Consider the following 20,175-nt stretch of genomic DNA (forward strand, 5'->3'; position numbering starts at 1 on the left):
CACAAACCCGGAGAACCGCCGACCCGCGTCTATAACCATTCCCGAAACTTCTACCTTCAACCCGCAGGATACCGCAGGTTTTTGCGGGTACCCGACCCGCTGCAGGACTCTACCACAGCTGCCGATTTAGGGACACCGCAAGTAACAAGCCTAGAGATTTGCCTGCTAGGGGTAATTGAGGATCTAATTCTTACCAACCCAAATATAACATCGCATTCTCCGCACTCTCATGTTTTACACAAAGAATAATTATATTATCATAATTATGCACTGGATGGGCCAAACCCTCCCAACACTCTGGAAAAGACTGGTTGATGCGACCCACCTACTGATTAAACTTGCCTATGAGACCAAGTGATAAGTTTGAGAGGGTCTGGGGGGCTTAGTGTGACCAAAACTCTATGGAGCTGTGAACCTAAGATAAAGATCGGCAAAACCCCAACAATGCTACAGTACACCATTAATTATTCCTGTATGCACTGTAAAGAACACTAGTGATGTGCAGGCCGACCCAATACCCGCGGGAGCTCTTTTTATTGCTCTCCCCGCCAGCGACCTTCCAAATGTCGGCTTCCAACTTCCTAGTTGAGTGGTTATAGACACATGCCTCTCGCCCCACCCCTTTTGTGACCTTATCGGCAGTGCGGGTCTATACAAGAGACCCGGAAGTCGGGCTCAGGTGGGAGGTCGGGTTGCAGGCGGGTGCGGGTCGGGAAAAGCCCGACCTGCACATCACTAAACAATGTCGATGGTTGCTTGTTGTTTATTAAAGGGGACCTGTCGCCCAAAAAAATTATTCCAAATCCTATTTTATCACATAAGTCAAGCAAAATGAACTTTAATAACACTGTATAAATTATCTGAATCTTGTTTCGTTCGGTATAACAAGCAGGCAGGAGACATTTTGTGGACACTGTTATTAAGACAAGTCTTGTATCATCTCAGAATCTTGTTTGTGCACCAGAATGGGGGACCTGATGTCCATCCCCATGTCCTGGTTACACAATTAAATGGTGACGAGAACGGGGGAATGTGGGGAGAGCAGTGACATGTAGGAAGTGCTGAATGGAAAGTGAAAGTAATTGTCTGCTCCGCCCCTATGTCTAAGAGGAGGGGCAGGTAATATTTGATTGACAGCTGAGATTTTTAAATGTGTTTACAACAGCTATGAATGCTTTATTAAAAAAAAGCAAAAGCATTTGGATTTCCTGTTTAATTTGAAAAGGACGTTTATTATACAGCCTTTTATGTCAGGGTGACAGGTCCACAATAATAAAGTGCACCTTTGAAAAAAAAAAAAAAAAAAAGCATTGCGACTGGGACTAATGGGACTGGGACTAATGGGACTGGGACTAATGGGACTGGGACTAATGCGACTGGGACTAATGCGACTGGGACTAATGCGACTGGGACTAATGGGACTGGGACTAATGGGACTGGGACTAATGCGACTGGGACTAATGCGACTGGGACTAATGCGACTGGGACTAATGCGACTGGGACTAATGCGACTGGGACTAATGTTGCACTCCGTTATAAACCACAGTTGTACCAGTACAATCTGGAGGAGAGATGGTGGATCTTAGGTGATGGAGCCTGGGAGGCCTCATTTAGCTACCTCTCCACTAACATCCTCTTCTTCACCCCTCCATCTTGAAAATGAAAATAACCCCAAATCAGCCAATCTTTCCTCACTAGTGACTTACTTCTGCATTGGGCTGAGCTCTACACGAACAATCAGCTCCGTTTTGGCCGGCATGTTCTTGAACACGTCGGCCTTCATCCGGCGCAAAAGGTGAGGCCCCAAGAGGTCGTGCAGTTTCTTGATCTGGTCTTCCTTGGAAATGTCTGCAAATTCCTCCAGGAACCCTTCCAGGTTGCTAAGAGGGGAGATAAAAACACAAGGATTAACCCATTTGCACACATTAGTGCAACAGCATCCTTAAAGGGGTGGTTCACCTTTAAAGGACATGTAAAGCCTACATTTTTCTATGATGTATATAAGTTGGACTTATCTTCCCCAGCCAAGCCACATCATTTGTACTGCATATACCCCTCCATTTGCCAGCACCATCACATTTTCCTAAAAAAATTGCAGCTTTTAACCAGCAGCCATTTTCCCTCTGACACTTCATCAGTAACATTGACATCTGCAATCTGGACACTTATGCTGTAAAGTTCATGCAATGTAGAATGTAGGTTTACACAGGAACAGGAATTTGATAAAAAGTTTTGCTGGGGTTGAGCACTCAAATGGTAAAGCTGAGCTCAGGGGAGGTGGTTAGGAGAAAAAAAAAATTCAGACAGCTAGAGTAGCGTTTCTATGGTAACTAGTAATGTTACCTCTTCATTAGCTGTTAGACTGGAGGGTGTGTTTAGTAATCTGAGCTGAGAAGAACTGAGCATGCTCATAAATCAACAGCCAAAGCAAATGCCTGAGGGAGGGGGCAGAGTGGGTTAGAGAAGGAGAAGGATTTCTAAGTGGTTAAGGGGATGCTGCAGCCTTATTGTTAACCAGAGTGGCAGTTATGTAAAGATTTCAAAACGGCTGTTCACTGATTACATTTTTGTGGAGGGGATTTACATGTCCTTTAAGGTAACATTTATTATGTTATAGAATGGCCAATTCTAAGCAACTTTTCAATTGGTTTTCATTATTTTTTTTTAGAGTTTTATAGCTATTTGCCTTTATTTTCTGACTCTTTGCAGCTTTCAAATGGGCGTCGCTGACTCCCTTCTAAAAAAATAAATGCTCTGTACGGCTACAAATGTGTTATTGTTACTTATTATTACTGATCCTTCTATTCAGGCCCCTCCTATTCATATTCCAGTCTCTTATTCAAATCAATGCATGGTTGCTATGGAATTTGGACCCCAGCAATCAGATGGCTGAAATCATAAACTGGAGATCTGCTGAATAAAAAGCTAAATAACTCAAAAACCTTCAATAATAAAAAATGAAAACCAATTGCAAATTGTCTCAGAATATCTCTCTCTACATCATACTAAAAGTTATCTCAACGGTGAACCACCCCTTTAAGAAAATGCTAGTGCAAGCAAATAGGGATGAACAGAATCCAGGATCTGGTCCGGGATTCGGCCTTTTTCAGCAGGATTCGGATTCGAATCCAGGCCGAACCGAATCCGAATTTGCATATGTAAATTAGGGACGGGTAGAAAAATCACATCAGTTTTCATCACAAAAGAAGAATTTTTTCCACTTTTTCCTTTTCTGCCCCTAATTTGCATTTGCAAATTAAGATTCGGTTTGGTATTAGGCCGAATCTTTCACCAAGGATTCGGCCGAATCTTTCACCAAGGATTCGGCCGAATCTTTCACCAAGGATTCGGCCGAATCTTTCACCAAGGATTCGGCCGAATCTTTCACCAAGGATTCGGCCGAATCTTTCACCAAGGATTCGGCCGAATCCCAAATAGTGGATTTGGTGCAACCCTATAAGCAAATAGTGCATTTATTTGTCTCACCAGGGTCGGTCGCTGCCTAGTGGATGGAATTTAACACTGTAATCCCTGTGTATAAAAGCTGTAGAATGAGCCAGTTCCCAGACAACTCACTTGAATCTCACAGGGGTGAGGAAGTTGAGCAGATGGAACAGTTCTTCCAGATTATTCTGCAGGGGGGTTCCTGTTAGGAGCAGTTTGTAATCGATCTGGTATCCATTTAAAACCCGGAAAAACTGTAAACAAACAAGGCACAGCATTGTAACCTCCTATTCACATTATTTGTATAACAAGTCTACACTGGTTCTGCAAGCCCACATGTAACAGCCGTATATATATCTACCCAAAATGATGCAGAAATCCAGTCTGTGTCACTGACAGGCTGATCCAGAGGATTTCTCCTACACACCGCCCTAATTATATACCTATACTATACATAGGAACACACATAGAGGAGCTTCAAGGATAAGTAAACCTTTAAAATAAGTGAATGTAAAATTGATGATGAAAAATAAATTTTGCAATGTACATTCATTATTTATTTTGTTTTGATTCCAAGATATTAAGGGATACATGTACTGTTAAAGGAACAGTAACATCAAAAAATGTAAGTGTTTTAAAGTAGTCAAAATATAATGTTGTGTTGCCCTGCACTGGTACAACTGCTGTGTTTGCTTCAAGCAGACTACAATCGTTTATATAAACAAGCTGCTGTGTAGCCATGGGGGCAGCCATTCAAAGGAGAAAAGAAAATAATGTTATCTGTTATCCATTTTTTATCCTGTGCCATATAGCCTTTTTTCAATTTCTGTCACGGCTACACAGAAGCTTGTTTGTATAAACTATAGTAGTACTTATCTGTTATCTACTCTGTGTCCTGTGCTTGAATGGCTGCCCCCATGGCTACACAGCAGCTTGTTTATATAAACTATAGTAGTACTTATCTGTTATCTACTGTGTATCCTGTGATTGAATGGCTACCCTCATGGCTACACATGTTTATATAAACTATAGTAGTACTTATCTGTTATCTACTGTGTATCCTGTGCTTGAATGGCCGCCTTCATGGCTACACAGCAGCTTGTTCATATAAACTATAGTAGTACTTATCTGTTATCTACTGTGTATCCTGTGCTTGAATGCCTGCCCCCATGGCTACACAACAGCTTGTTTATATAAACTATAGTAGTACTTATCTGTTATCTACTGTGTACCCTGTGCTTGAATGGCTGCCCCCATGGCTACCCAGCAGCTTGTTTATATATAAACTATAGTAGTACTTATCTGTTATCTACTATGTATCCTGTGCTTGAATGGCTGCTCCCATGGCCACACAGCAGCTTGTTTATATAAACTATAGTAGTACTTATCTGTTATCTACTGTGTATCCTGTGCTTGAATGGTTGCCCCCATGGCTACACAGCAGCTTGTTTATATAAACTATAGTAGTACTTATCTGCTATCTACTGTGTATCCTGTGCTTGAATGGCTGCCCCCATGGCTACACAGCATCTTGTTTATATAAATTAGAGTAGTATTTATCTGTTATCTACTGTGTATCCTGTGCTTAAATGGCTGCTCCCATGGCCATACGGCAGCTTGGTTATATAAACTATAGTAGTGTTTCTGAAGCAAACACATCGGTTTTACCAGTGCAGGACAACACTACATTATATTTTCATTACTTTAAAACACTTTCATTTGTGGTGTTACTGTTCCTTTAATGTGAATGAATTTTGTTACAACAGCGCCACCTGCTGGTCAGTTTCCCACCAGTCTGACCAGCAAGTAGTCAAGGAAGTTGTCAGGAGAAAGAAAGAGGCTGCTCTGATGTTCTTCTGCTTAGGAAAGATGTGAGAAAGGTTTCTAATTTTATTCCTAAGCAGAAGAACATCAGCCTCTTTCTTTCTCCTGACAACTTCCTTGACTACTTGCTGGTCAGACTGGTGGGAAACTGACCAGCAGGTGGCGCTGTTGTAGCAAAATTCATTCATATTAACAGCACATGTATCCCTTAATATCTTGGAATTGAAAGAAAATAAATAATGAATGTAAAATACAAAAGTGCTCAGAATAGCCCCCTCAACAATTTTACATTCACTTATTTTAAAGGTTTACTTATCCTTTCAGAAATAATTAAAACCGTTTTTTTGTGATTAAAACAATACCACAAGCCCCTTTCACATACCTTGGACTGGTTATTCTTCAGTCGGTGAGCTTCGTCCACCACCAGGCAGGCCCAACGAATAGATCCCAGAGCAGCCTGGTCAATGGTGACTAGTTCATAGGAGGTGAGGAGAACATGAAACTTCACCTGGGCCTGAGCCTAAGAGAGCGAGAAAATATTAATCATATAAACAGAGAAAACAATACAATCCCCTCCCCCCTGTTTTAAAGGACAACTCAAGCCCCAAAGGATGGCTAGAAATGAATCTCTGAGTGTACGTAACGTACATGCTCACCCCATATCCAAAATGGGTGATGACAGCACTGAGCATGTGCAACTAGCAGCTAAAGCAGCAGAATAAACTGCAGAGAAGAAGATCACCAAGATCACCACAGCTCTATGGGTTGTATACTGGTACAGTAACTATACACACCATTCCTAGTGAGATGATTATGTCAAGTTTTGACTGTCCTTTAACCCAATTCTTTGGTAGTTCACCCACCTTCATCTTAAACGCTTTCTTCCCCCCTTTCATGACATTGTCCTGGTAGGAAAACTCGTTCTCTCTGATGACCGCTCGACTGTCTTTATCGCCGGTGTACGTCACCACGTAGAAATCGGGGGCCCACATTTGGAACTCGCGCTCCCAGTTAATGATGGTGGAAAGAGGGGCGCTGACAAGAAACGGTCCCCTCGTGTGTCCCTGCGGAAGACAAAGAAACGGGTTAACCCGCTTCGTACGGAGACTTTTTCTGTCTTAATGCATTAAAGTCAATGGGTGTTTTTTCTTTTATGGCGACTTTTTTTGTCCTAATGCATTAAAGTCAATGGGCATTTTTTTCATATGGCGACCTTTTTGTCTTCATGCATTAAAATCAATGGGTGTTTTTTCTTATGGCGACTTTTTTGTCCTAATGCATTAAAGTCAATGGGCTTTTTTATGTGCAACTTTTTTTTTTGCGTGCAACAATTTTTCTTACTCAGAATGCATTAAAGTTAATGGGTGTTTTTTCTTACAGAGACTTTCTTTTTCGTAATGCATTAAGTCAATGGGTGTTTTTTCTTATGGCGACTTTTTTTCTCCTAATGCATTAAAGTCAATGGGCGTTTTTTTCTTATGGCGACCTCTTTGTCTTAATGCATTAAAATCAATGGGTGTTTTTTCTTATGGTGACTTTTTTTCTCCTAATGCATTAAAGTCAATGGCCGTTTTTCCTAATGGGAGTTTTCTCTTATGCTAATTTTCGCAAAACAATTTTGCACATGTCAAAATGTTGAATTTCGCCACTAATCCATGGATTCGCTCATCGCTAATTGCTGCCAATGCTCCACTAATTTCAGGACTGTATATTTTGTGCTATAGGAATATCCCATTTACACCAGGCCAAAACGCTATCCTCTTGTATTGGACTGTACTGCAAATAGAACAATGGAGGTGAAGACTGTAATTGCCCCATATTGTCTTTTCTGCTTCCACCCAATCTCATCAATCCTTTCCCTTCTTTTCATCCACCTTCTCCATTCCTTCCATTCTCCTTGAGATGATCCTAATAAGTTCTCTAACCTCTTTATAGAGGGAGTTCAGAAACACGATGGTTTGTATCGTCTTTCCAAGTCCCATCTCATCTGCCAGGATGGTATCAGTGCCCTGCGCCCATGAGAATCGCAGCCAGTTCAGTCCCTCCAGCTGGTACATATGCAGTGTGCCCCCTGTGCTCGATACAAACTGGGGTTGGGTCTCATACTTGACTGTAGGCTGCAGGAGAAAAACACAAAAAAACATACTTCATCCCACAGAATAACCATGATGTGTATAAAGAATGTCAGCAGATACAATGACCCCCTCCATCATTGCCGCACAAATACTCCGGCCGTACACAAACACACTCACGCTACTACACTATGATATACGGGGCATCAATAAATCGTATGCACAAGACTTACGTCATTAATGGGAGACCTGGGGGCTCCGTCTAAGTAGGATTCCTTATGTTGCCTCTTGTGTTTGTGAGGGCAGCAAGCACTATCCCCCATGATCAGTTCCCTGAGAGAAAGAAAAGGAAAGTTGAAAGATAAAATCCACACGTCGGTTTATCTCAAAACATAGTGATGGGTTTCATACAATCTGGTCCTATTCTGCCAGGTCCGTATGATCCATCTGCCTATGTGTGGGACTCCAGCAACTCAATACCACCCACCAATCACCAGATCAGTAGAATGAAACAACTCTCCCAACATGCCTCACATACACATAGCTCAAGTCTAATGAAATTAGGGATATGCCGAATCCACTATTTTGGATTCGGCAGAACCTCCCGAATCCTTTGCAAAAGATTCGTCCAAATACCGAACCAAATTCTAATTTGTATATGCAAATATATCCTAATTTGCGTATGTAAATTAGGGATGGGAAAAGGAAAATATTTTTTACTTCCTTGTTTTGGACAAAAAGTCCAGAGATTTCCCTCTCCGACCATAATTTGCATATGCAAATAAGGAGTCAGATTCAGTTCGGCCGGGCAGAAGGATTTGGCAGAATCCTGCTGAAAAAGGCAGAATCCTGAACCGAATCCTGGATTTGGTGCATCCCTTAGTGACATTACTCATTTGCTTACTGGTCTGGATTGTATAGGATATTGTGGAAATCGTGCAAAGAGCTGACATCTTAAAGGGCATCTAAACTCCCAAGAAATTAAATTGATGTAGAAAAACGCAGAGGGTCACCTTTGCAATTTATAATACTTTTTAGCAGTTTCTGATATATTAGCAATTTTACACCGCTAACACCAGGCTTTCGCTCAACTGCCCTCTTTGACTTTCAGTCCACTTAAAGGGCAACTTTTGCGAAAATGAAAATTTAATAGAAGCTTCCTCATACTGAAATAAGAAACTTTCCAAATACAAACAGTTAAAAATTCTGTACTGTTTCTGAAATAATCAAGTTTATCTTCACTATCCCTCTCTCAGCATCTGTTTCTCCTCATTCAGAAGTTGGGTGTCAGATGAATGATCCAATATATCTTATAGGGGGGCTCCTTTCCTAGCAGATGTATTAGAGCTCACTCAAATAACTGATTCCTGTACAAACAAAATCTAACAAAATTACTGCCTTTTGCACAAATTCTGCATGTAGAGAGACATGATTTTCTTCTAGGCAAAAGGAGCCCCCCTATACGATATATTGGATGTAACTGTCAATGAATATCTGACACCCAACTGCTGCATGAAGACAGAATGAAGAGAAACAGATGCTGAGAGAGGAATAGTGAAGATAAATGTGATTATTTCAGAAATGTTACAGAATATTTAATTGATTGTATTTAGAAAGTTTCTTCAGTATGCTGAAGCTAATAGAAAATTTTCATTTTCGCAATAGTTCCCCTTTAAAATCAGCTAAATCAGCATTTAGCGTCAAAAATTGCATTGTTGATTTTCATGTAATTTGTGCAATTTAACTAAATCTGACTTTATCAAATTAATTAGACTTTAATGATTTTCATGTAATTTGTAAAATTTGATGAAATCTGAATTATTAATTATAAATCTTATTATAAATCTGAAAAATTAATTAATGCAATAATACCATTTGGCTTTATATGAATTTATTTATTTATCTATTTATTTATTTGCTGTTACATTGACTTACAGCTATGTATGAATTTACATCATAATTGACATCATCATAATAATAATTTAATGATAAAATTCTGCTTTTGTATTATGATTTATTGATATTCATTTAATTGGTAATACTAATCAACACCATTGTGCTGCTTAATATACAGATTATATTACATGAATTCAATTTAATGCTTACATACGTATTGTGACTTTTTTCAATCTGGTGTATTTTTGGATTTTTATCGGTGTGGTTATATACCGTAAGTTTAGGCTTCTGATGAAGTGACAAATGAGTCACGAAACACGTTAAGCTTCTGTTCCCCTGCCCGCTTCAACTTTTGTGCTTTAAATGGACTAATAAAGCTGTAATTGTTTTATTCAAGTTTGGTTTCATCGTGAACCATGACCCGGTAAAGTGATCCTTATAGCAAGGTTTTGACGCTAAGGGGCAGATTTATCAAGGGTCGAATTTTGAATTAAAAAAATTTCGAAATCGAAAATTTCGAAATCGAATTAAAAAAGACCAACTGAAATGTATTTAAAAAATCCAAGGTTTTTTTTTCGGGTGAATAGGCCGTTTTCGTTCGAATTGTACAAATCAAAGTAACAGTGCAATCGATCGAATTTGATTCAAAGTTTTTCAAAGTCCACCAATTGACTCCAAATATGTTCTAGGAGGTCCCCCATGGGCTAAAACAGCAAGAGGCAGTACATGATAAATTTCGATATTCGAATTTTAGAAATTTTTTCAAATTCAAATCGAAATTGGACTATTTCCTAGTCGAAGTACACAAAAATTAGAATTTTCCCTTCAACTTTTGATACATCTGCCCCTAAGTGTTTGATTTCTGCGGCCAGAGAGGTGGAGAGGGATCAACCGTTGAGCAGATGATATGCTCCATCTGTTTCCTGCGATCTCTCGAACAGCGTGCACCGTTTCTTCCTACAATTCTTTCTACCCGCAGCATCCAATGCTACCTGTGTCTCCAGTACATCTGCTTGTGGTATTCATAGTCGGGCAGCTTCATGGCATCCTCCTCCCACGTGGACTGATCGTATGACAGGTCTCGCCACTTCACCAGGTAGTGGTAGTTACCCCTCTTATCCACACTGAGGAGAGAACAATAGAACGTCAGGAAGTATCCTCCCAATCTATCCCCTGTATGAACTGCTTCTCACATACTGATTAAATCACATTAGGAGCCCATCAGAGCCATCAGTGTAGATGGCCTCCACAGCTTGAAATGGTGTTTGGATGCCCCTTCCTCCATAGCTGATCAAGCTTGTGCCCATACTCAGGTCAACAGGCTGGTAGACAGTGGTTACCTGTGTATGGGCACCTTCCGTAGACTTCAGAGCCATGTTCCTTGTAGGCCAACAAGATATAAACAAATGAATAGCCCACGTTCCCATGACTCATATGAGAATGCGGCCATTGAGTCACCCTTCAGACCTGTGGTTGATGATTCTCTGGACAGACATCCACTCCGGTTTTATGCCATAACGGTAAAATCGTTCCTCCAAATCGGAGTAGGCGGCATCCTTGCTTTTTTCGCTCTTGCCCTCGTCCTCCCCGGAACCGTAATCAAAGGGAGGAGGCTCGTCCATGTCGTTCTTCCGCTGGAAGTTGCGGTACATGACTGTGTGAAAGATCTCCAGCTGAAAGGAGGGGAAGAGATCACTGTGAGGGAGGAGACAGAAGGAAAGAGAGGAACGGGGGGACATAGAGAATACATGGAGTTACATAGGATAAACGGTGGGATGGGAAGAGGATGACGTAGGTTTGGGTAAAGAAGACAGTATTGATACAAAGCGGCAGGAGGCGAGAAGGACAATAAAAAATAGGGATGAGTTAAGAAGAGAGGGAGAAAAAGAGAAATGTTGACCTCTAGCTCTGCCGTTCAGCTACATTTACATTTATTTATATATAATACACAAAAGCCACGAATATCTTATAAACAGTGACTAGCGATGTCATCAGTTATAAACGGTGAGTCGTGATGTCATCAGTTATAAACGGTGACTAGTCATTTTTGTCACATGACTCACTAAAACTCGTGTATTATTTAAAACAAAGTACCCTTTGTTGGAAAACAGGAGGATATTAGAAGTTACCTCGGAGTTCCATGACCCTTCGTTCTTGTGCTTTCATATCTCCATGGAACTCCTATGTGACTTAATATAATATCCTTATATTTTACAATAGGGGGTACTTTATTCACTATATACACTAAGGAATAGCCCAAGCGCAGACCTGTAGCTCTGTTATCCAGCTGCAGTGCCAGTACGACATTCCTGCCCACTTCACAAAGAACTCCCTCTCTGATCTCCCTTGCAAGGCCCGAGGCGGATCCTCGTCTTGTGCCCCATCTTGAGGCTGAGGAGGAGGCGGCACTCCTTCCGGGGGTACCCCCCAGCGCCAGTGCAGGATCTTCTGCACTCTGCCCTTCAGCTGTGGGCACTGAAAGAACGGGAAAGAGTAAAAATTGTGATTAAGAGGGGAACACTTACACTAGTCCATAAGGATATTATTTTTGCAACATTTATTGTTTTTGATTGAAATAAACACAGCGGGCTGAGGAACTGCCTGAATTCGGAGACTACAGGTGTATAGGATATAGGGGGGAATAAGGACGTTCATGTGCAGAAAGCTTACAAACAAAGGAAATTAAGTGAATCTGAAACTGCAGTACTTTAGGGAGGGCAAAAAAAGCAAGAGGAAAATAATTTATCATTTGCCCTCCTTTCTCACCGTGCAGCGTGGACAGAGCCACTCTCCGTGTGGAATATCAGGCAGTGGAGGGTTCAGGCAGTGGATGTGATAGGAGGACACACAAGCATCGCAGCACAACAGCTCCCCTCCATCTTTACAAACACGGCAGAACTCCATGTGGTCATCCTCCTCCTCCCGCCTCTCCCTTTTGCGATCTTCCATCTCTTCTTCTTCCAGCTCCTTGGCTTCCCACTGCACTCCTTCCTTCTCCTGCCAAATTCCCAAATGATGGCAAACGATCATGATTATGAAATACCTGAACCTCATCGATAGAGATCCAAAAACTACCACACTACATCACAAATAATTACATTTCTAAATTTTATTACAGCGCAGAAGGAATACACTTTGCGGTTTCATATTTACTCACACAGTGGGGGCAACTCCACTTGCCCTGTGGTGCCCGTTCTAGTTCCGGTTCCAGGCACACCAGGTGATATGCTCTCGGGCATGTGTCACACAGGATAATCTCACCTCCCTGCTGACAGACTTCACAGTAATCTTGATGGTCAGTCTCATAGCCTTCACCTGTAGACACCCCCTCCTCCACTGCAACTGCAACTGCATGGAGCATGATAAGAAAGCAGATCTTGATGATAAGGGCTATTGCACTCTATTGTTGTTACTCAAGGCAAGTTTTAGACCTGTAATGGGTTACTGAACCCATAACTCAGTCTTCAAAAAAACACATTCTTCTTAACAAAGAAAGATCAAAGATTATGTTGCATTAATCCCACTTGTCCCTTATTATAACTATGGCATCAATTCCAGTTGATAGACCAATCCCAGGCCACAGACACAAAGAAGGTTCGTACGATTTTCGGATTAAGTCCCAACATTTTTCGTACCGTGCCAATGGTTCGTTTAGTTGATCGGACAGGTTAGAAGATTGCTGGCTCTGCATTTATTGCCTGATCTGATGATATCAATGAGTGACTGTCACTACTATTTGTCTGATTTTTCTTCTTTACTATTTATTTAATCTATATGGTAAGTTGTTGGGCGGGAGATTGCAATGCAAAAATGTTCGTCTGAGACAAATCTATGGCCAGCTTTATTGGAACTAGCAGCGTTATCCCTAGTGGAGGAAAAAAGATAGATCTGCACAAAGGACCAACATATTACCAATTTGTCCATCCCTATCACCTGGGATTTCAAAACAAACTGAAAAGTTTATGGTTGACGATGCCGGTCATTACAAATTTTCCCACAGTACAAATTGGAGCATGGAAGACCTCTGGGTGAAGACTCCATTTACTAGGATCTTCTATCGCAACACACTGTCCTATTATACTTATTTCCCTTCTACCCTAATTCTGTCTCAAATATGTCCATTTACAATTCACTCTGTTCTCACCCTTCTTCTTTCTCCTTGCAGGTCTTCCTCTTTTCCTCTTTACTCTTCCAGAGCTGTCGGAAGGAGCCGACGAGCTGTGGACACTTGAGTTCTCCAAGTCTGATGCCTCACAGACATCCATCTCTTCACTCTGGAACACAAGGGGCATGTGCCTTCATTAGAATTACAATTTTACGCAACAAACATATAATATTGGCCAAGAGGTGGCATTTACATAACTGCCAGTTAATTTATAATATTAAAAATAAAAATGCCATAGAATATGGCACTGTAGGATCTAAATTTAATCTGTTTTCCATGACACAGGTATGTCTTTGCTGTATGCTAATCTGATCCAAGGGAGTCTCTTGGATCTCAGATATTCCCAGCAACATTTAGTATGACATTATTCCAAGTCGACTGGTACTTACAGAACTGCCAGTCTTGCGCTTCACACCTGCCAGCCTGATCTTCAGAGGCGCCATTTTCCTTTTGGTAGCCTTCTTTGGCTCTGCCGCTCGTGGGCTCTTGCTCGGCTTCTTATGCCCAGGTCCTGTGAGAGCAATATGAAATGTAATATTCGGCAGAGGTCTTCTAGTAATTTGTATCCCCTGCAGGGGGTACATGACAATGATTCACTGGTAGAGATGTCAAAGCACAGAAGTGCATATTGACTTATGGCAGGAGTCGCTGCACTCCATTGTAGTTAGACGCATCTGTGAAGTGAGAGACAACCAAGCCAAGACAAATTAAGAGTGGTCTACCACATAGGGGAGATGTTTTACAATAGAGCTTACCTTTTCCCTCCTTAGTCTTGGCTCTGCGCATTGGCAACACCTGAGTAACAGTGACCATAGTGGAGAGGGCCACAGGAGTTACTTGCTCAGCGACTGCTGCTGCGGCTGCTGCTGCAACGGCTGCCACTGCCGCGGGTGAGGATTTGAAAGGGTTGTTTGCGCTGAATTCTCGCCACTTGGCACCTAGAATTGTCATCATCTTGGACATGGGAATCTTGGGATTCTTCTTAGCAATGAGAGGCCTACGAGTACAAAGTGACAATGATGCATCCCTCGGTCTGTACTCCCCAGTGACCGAAGTGAAAACAGAGCTAGGGCCAGCTAAAGGACACAAACACAAAGGAGAAATGAATATACCACCTCATAAACTGGCTGAAGGCCTTGTAGTTGGTCAGTGTATGATAATCTTCATCTGTGAAGACATAATCTACATCCTCTAAACCCCAACTGGACAAGAGTGCTGCTGAGGACTTTTGTTCCACCTGTCGGCATAATGCAAGATGTCTGCTTAATTGATATGGTCATCTAGCATGCTGGAAACATATCTGTAGGTGTCTACCATGGAAAGTCAGACATGCCAGGAGAAGACAGGCAACTTGTTAGAATACACGTGTGAATTATAGTCAATTTGGTGCCCCCATTTACATTGCTGGGATGCAAACATCCAAGCCTACGGTGTATGGATATGGAAAATATTTTGAGATTTCCATGATCCATTAGAACGGACCTTGTTCCATGTGACAAATCACACACGATAATAGGGGTTATTTACGACCAAGTACAGTCGTAAGTACAGTTTTATGGGTTGACATTTCTATTCAAGAGGCAAAGAAATATGGCAGACGGACCTTGCGCTGTACCACCACCTCCTCTTCTTTTTTCCTTTTTTTGGTTTTCTTTTCCTTCTTTTCTTTGTGTTTCTTCTTTCTCTTCTTTCCACCAAGCTCACTGTCACTGTCAGGAGAGGCTTGATCCCCAATACCCTCATCCCAGCGCAAGTCTTCATCACTGTCCTAGGGTGAACATAAAAACATACAAGTAAGGTTAGGGGAAGGCCATGTGGGGTGCTCTTGTTGCACATTCCAAGAGGTATAATTATAAAAATGTGATGCTCACTGGCTTTCTGCGCTTGCGAGGTTTAATGGCCTTTGGTATTTTCACTTTGTCTTTTATTTTCTTCTTAGGTCCTCTCTTCTTCTTTGTAACGGGTTCTTGGGGAGAAGGCACAGGAGATACATTGTCCTCATCCTGATCTGTATAAAGTGAGAAATGAAAGGGTATTTGCAAGTCATTTAGACCATAAGCATTTATCAGTTAACAAAGTGGCAGTTGAGATTCAAAGTAGACAAATTTAAGGTTAAATATGCAGTTAATTATACCCATAATGGGACTGTGTCAGGCAAATCCATAATAGAGAAGGACCTAGGGGGGCATATGGGTAATAAACTTGCATGCAGCAATCAATGCACCAGCAGGAAAGGCCAGCAAGTATTGATTCACTGGAGGAAAGAGGCATACTAGTCCCATCTAAAATACAAACGTGAAATTAATAATATTGTTCATTTATATAAACAAATATGCTTTATGATGGTGCATTGCAATGAACTTACAGTTACATAGTTAGGTTGAAAAAAGACCAGAGTCCGTTACGTTCGACCCCTCCAAAAGAATCCTAGTGCACATATAAAAAAATACTTATACTGACTATAAACTCACATGTAAACTACAGACCCGGATTTGTGGTGAAGGCCTAGGGTGGAAAAATATTAGGGATGGCAAAATATTAGGGATGGCATGCCGCCCAGCTGCTTTCTGAAGGGAGGAGTGCTTGGGACACAGTGCTCCAGCGCATGTGCGGGGGGGGGGCAATATTGGTGCCCGCACAGGAAATCCGACCCTGGTAAACTATATAAACCAATACAAACTAATTTAAGTATCACAATATCTTTGGATATTATGCTTGTTCAAGAAAGTGTCCAAGCCACTGTTAAAAGGGTGGGTCACCTTTCAGTTAACTTTTAGTATGTTAAGGATTGGCTAAATCTAAGCAACGTTTCAATTGGTCTTCACTATTTATTTGTTATTTTGCGATTCTCTATCCAAGTACAAATATTGTGCTGTAGCCAATATTCCTTAATTTAACCATTAACCTTCTGTGTGGTACTGCATCAAAGCTTTATCAAAGTAAATCACATCCACTGCCATCCCAGAGTCAAGATTCCTGCAAGGCAATTAAATTAAACCGGCAAGATCTGTCACACATAAAACCATACTGGCACAAACGAATAGCATTGTGGTTTGCAATGTAATCAAATACCTTATCCCTTATTACCCCTTCCAAAAGCTTTCGTACCACTGATCACTAAAATGCCTATAATTTTCAGGCCAAGAACAGGATCCCTTTTTCAATATTGGCCCAGCAATAGCAATTCGCCAGTATCTCAGCACCATGCAAGACCTCAATGAATCCTAAAAAATTAAGCAAAGAGGTTTAGCCCAAATACCATACAGTTCCAGACCTTGGTGTTCCTTTTGTGTATTCATGTCTCTATCCCCTAAGTGACCCATGCATCATTAGTTATATTACTAGAATAGAGTCAACAAAAAACGAAGCCTTCATTAGCTCGTTCTCTTAGTTGTGTAGGCAGAAGAAAATAAAAGTTCAGAATTCCTGCTTTTTCTCTGCTCTCATAAACCAACTGGCCTGCCTCTGATAATAAGAGTCCTATGCCTACTTGCTTCATTTTTTTTAATATTTACATGTTTAAAAAATAATGTTGGATTAATTGTACTCCTTGTTGCAATAACCTTTTCCATCTCTGTTTTGGCTTGTTTGCATGTTTTATTGGCCTCCTTGTACATGATGAATTTTTCAGCTGGCTGGGCTAACTCAATTGCCTTAAAGGTATACTGTTATATACAGTCATGGGAAAACATGTTTTTTTCCAAATGCATCAGTTAATAGTGCTGCTCCAGCAGACATTTGCACTGAAATCTGTTTTTCAAAAGACCAAACATTTTTTTTATATTTAATTTTGAAATCTGAAATGGGGCTAGACATATTGTCAGTTTTCCAGGTGCCCCCAATCATGTGACTTGTGTTCTGATAAACTTTAGTCACTCTTTTACTGCTGCACTGCAAGTTGGTGTGATATCACTGTCCTCCCTTTCCCCCTCCCCAGCAGCCCATCAGCAACAATGGGAAGGTAACCAGATAACAGCTCCCTGGCAGATATAAGAACAGCACTCAATAGTAAAAATTAATGTCCCCCTGTGACTCCTTCAGTTACATTGAGTAGGAGAAACAATAGCCTGTCAGAAAGCAGTTCCATAGTGCAGCACTGGCTCTTTCCAAAAGCACACTTGTTGGGTTAGGAATGGAATTTTACATGTTAAAGTGAATGATTTGCAGTGTAAACCGTGCAATTTAGAAATAAAAACTTCACCATAAAAATCATGACAGAATCCCATTTTTCATACCAACCTCAACATACTAACATGCAAACTGTTCTAACACTTGAGGTAACATACCGTATATACTCGAGTATAAGCCGTCCTGAGTATAAGCCGAGGTACCTAATTTTACCTCCAAAAACTGGGAAAGCTTATTGACTCGAGTATAAGACTAGGGTGAGAAATGCAGCAGCTTTTGGTAAGTTTCAATCAAACAATTGAGGGTTTCTGCTCCAATTGGAGGTGCCGGCATCTCGTTTTTGGATACCGGCTACCATTCTTGGACGCCGGCGAATATTCTTGGAGACTATTCTTGGACGCCGGCAACTATTCTTGGACGCCGGCGACCGTTTTTGCGCTTGACCCGAGTATAAGCCGAGGCAGAGTTTTTCAGCATATTTTGGGGGCTGAAAAACTCGGCTTATACTCGAGTATATACGGTACCTCAGGGAAATAGAAATGTGCTGCCATCTTGTCTTGCTATCCATTGATTCATTTGAAAAGTGTGTTAAACTAACTATTGTTTGAAAACAAGAGATTATTTACCACCTAAATTTGCCAATGATACAGTGGTGTTAATTTATAAGAAAGGAAAAGTTTGTGAATCCTATTTCACTAATAAATGCTTATGCAAAGAAACTGGTGAAGATATCGGCTGTTCGGTTAGGAGCACTTATTTCAACAGTGATGAATGCAGACCAGACTGGTTTTATGGCAAATCTTCAGATACAGCATGATAATCTGGGCTTTGATACTGTTGTTTCGTTAAATGCAGCTAAGGGAATAGACGCTGTGGCCTGAACTGCAAACATTTGCTTTTGGCCCAAAGTTTATTTCCTGGGAAAAGATAATATATAAAGATCTAGTAGCAAAGGCTAGAGTGAATGATAAGCTCTCAGACAGTCTCTCTTAGAAGAGGAACTATGCAGGGATGTCTACTTTCACCACTACTGTTTGCTTTGCCAGATGAACCACTGGCAGAAGTAATATTTGCATAAGATAAAACCATAGGTATAAGGGCATAGAAGAACGTATTGTACTTTGTGCAGATGATATTTTACTTTTTCAGATTCAGGTACTGCTACAATCAACAAAGTCTATAGCAGAAACATTTGGCGACTATTCAGGTGTTAAAATGTCTTTTTTTATTTTCCAGGTATAATTAATACAAGGTGCCGAAATAATTACAAGAAGATATTAATGAGTATGTATATGCAGGAAAAATAACCTAGGATAACCAGTAGTACATTAATGGCACCAGATGAATTAGGCAGCTTAACCTTTACTGATACAGTATTATTATTTAACCAAATTCGAAACGTTCTCACTATTTTCTGAAAATCACTCCGACCAAATCCGCATTAACCTTTTCCCCCTAGTTATCAATACATTTTCCTGAGAATTTCTTGTGCGGGAGAAGACAATTTTTTCAGATTAGCCGCCAAAAACTGAGACTTCTCTGGACTTTACGCCCGGATTTGACGCCAAAAACAATAAAATCTTCAGATCATTGAACAAAACCAGGCGCAGATCAGGATATCTTCAAAATGTCAACGGGACATCTGCCATTGATTTCTACATGAACTCGGCAGGTCTGAGTTGGAGTACTTTTTTATTTGGACTTTTAACACCTTGGGGTTTAATAAATCTTGAAGAATTTGGGGGGGGGTTCTACGAATAAATTGTGTTTTTCCCCTTTAAAAGTCAGAGCAGTAAAAAATCTGACTTTAATAAATAACCCCCTAAGAGTTATTATATTGGTTCACGGTTTTCACATATTCAAAGTTCATTTCATTTATTATTCAATGATCAAAGGAATAATCAAAATGATTAATAGAATTTATACAGAATTTATTATCAATATAACTACAGATGGGAGATCTGTATCATATGAAATGGCCGAACAACACTGGCCATTTATAGCAATTGATGCACTATGAGATTTGTAGTTGAGAAGTGTATGTCAGGACCAGTTTCGGAGGCGTTTCTTAATATCAGAACAGTCGCTAGAATTAGAGGAAATACTTCATAAGTCTGCCAAAAACTGATTGGCATGAAGGTTATACAAATCTATCATTAATGTTTATGAATCTCCTCTCCTCTCATTTGTAAGGTGGAAAAGTATATGGGGCCGGTTTCACTTTAAATGTTTACATATATATTACTACACTGCCCAGACATAAGCAAAGATATTAGGGATAAGAAGGATAAGTGTCCTTTATGTGCAGGTAGCAATGACCTGGTCTGGGAATGCTCATTAATTAAATTGAAGAATGCCGTGTTATATTTTATGAAAAAAAAAAATTAGCTACTAATATCTGTATTCCAGGAGGTATGCAAACTCAGTTGTATTGAAAAGTTTAGAATATCGACTAAAGTATGGACGCTCTTGAAGGTGCTAATTTTCTAATTACGGAAAAATATAGTCTATAGTTGATTAGACCAAGCCCACCGTTGATATGCAGATTGGCTGATGCTTTCTTTTCCTTGTTTTTATTTTTTTTATTCTGTTATTGGGATGACTGATTTATTGGGCTGTTGAAATTATGGATGGAGAAGAACACAT

The 20,175-nt window shown here is 40.6% G+C and overlaps 1 protein-coding gene across 8 annotated transcripts in view; it reads right to left on the reverse strand.

Moving 5' to 3' along the window:
* The window catches only part of LOC108703535 (chromodomain-helicase-DNA-binding protein 3-like), a 46,845-nt gene that overhangs the window by 17,894 nt on the left and 8,776 nt on the right, over positions 1-20,175 (reverse strand). For all 8 annotated transcript variants that reach the window (XM_041588953.1, XM_041588954.1, XM_041588952.1 and 5 more), the window contains exons 2-18: positions 15,273-15,409; positions 15,005-15,169; positions 14,517-14,638; positions 14,157-14,398; positions 13,791-13,912; positions 13,381-13,510; positions 12,394-12,584; positions 12,003-12,233; positions 11,505-11,711; positions 10,704-10,909; positions 10,229-10,360; positions 7,574-7,673; positions 7,194-7,385; positions 6,132-6,332; positions 5,651-5,788; positions 3,577-3,698; positions 1,707-1,880 (exon numbers count right to left, since the gene is read on the reverse strand). In XM_041588953.1, the coding sequence (XP_041444887.1) occupies positions 1,707-1,880; positions 3,577-3,698; positions 5,651-5,788; positions 6,132-6,332; positions 7,194-7,385; positions 7,574-7,673; positions 10,229-10,360; positions 10,704-10,909; positions 11,505-11,711; positions 12,003-12,233; positions 12,394-12,584; positions 13,381-13,510; positions 13,791-13,912; positions 14,157-14,398; positions 14,517-14,638; positions 15,005-15,169; positions 15,273-15,409 (2,812 nt within the window). The remainder of the gene's footprint in view (positions 1-1,706; positions 1,881-3,576; positions 3,699-5,650; positions 5,789-6,131; positions 6,333-7,193; positions 7,386-7,573; positions 7,674-10,228; positions 10,361-10,703; positions 10,910-11,504; positions 11,712-12,002; positions 12,234-12,393; positions 12,585-13,380; positions 13,511-13,790; positions 13,913-14,156; positions 14,399-14,516; positions 14,639-15,004; positions 15,170-15,272; positions 15,410-20,175) is intronic.

This window comes from Xenopus laevis, chromosome 3S (genome assembly GCF_017654675.1).
Source record: "Xenopus laevis strain J_2021 chromosome 3S, Xenopus_laevis_v10.1, whole genome shotgun sequence".
Lineage (NCBI taxonomy): Eukaryota > Metazoa > Chordata > Amphibia > Anura > Pipidae > Xenopus > Xenopus laevis.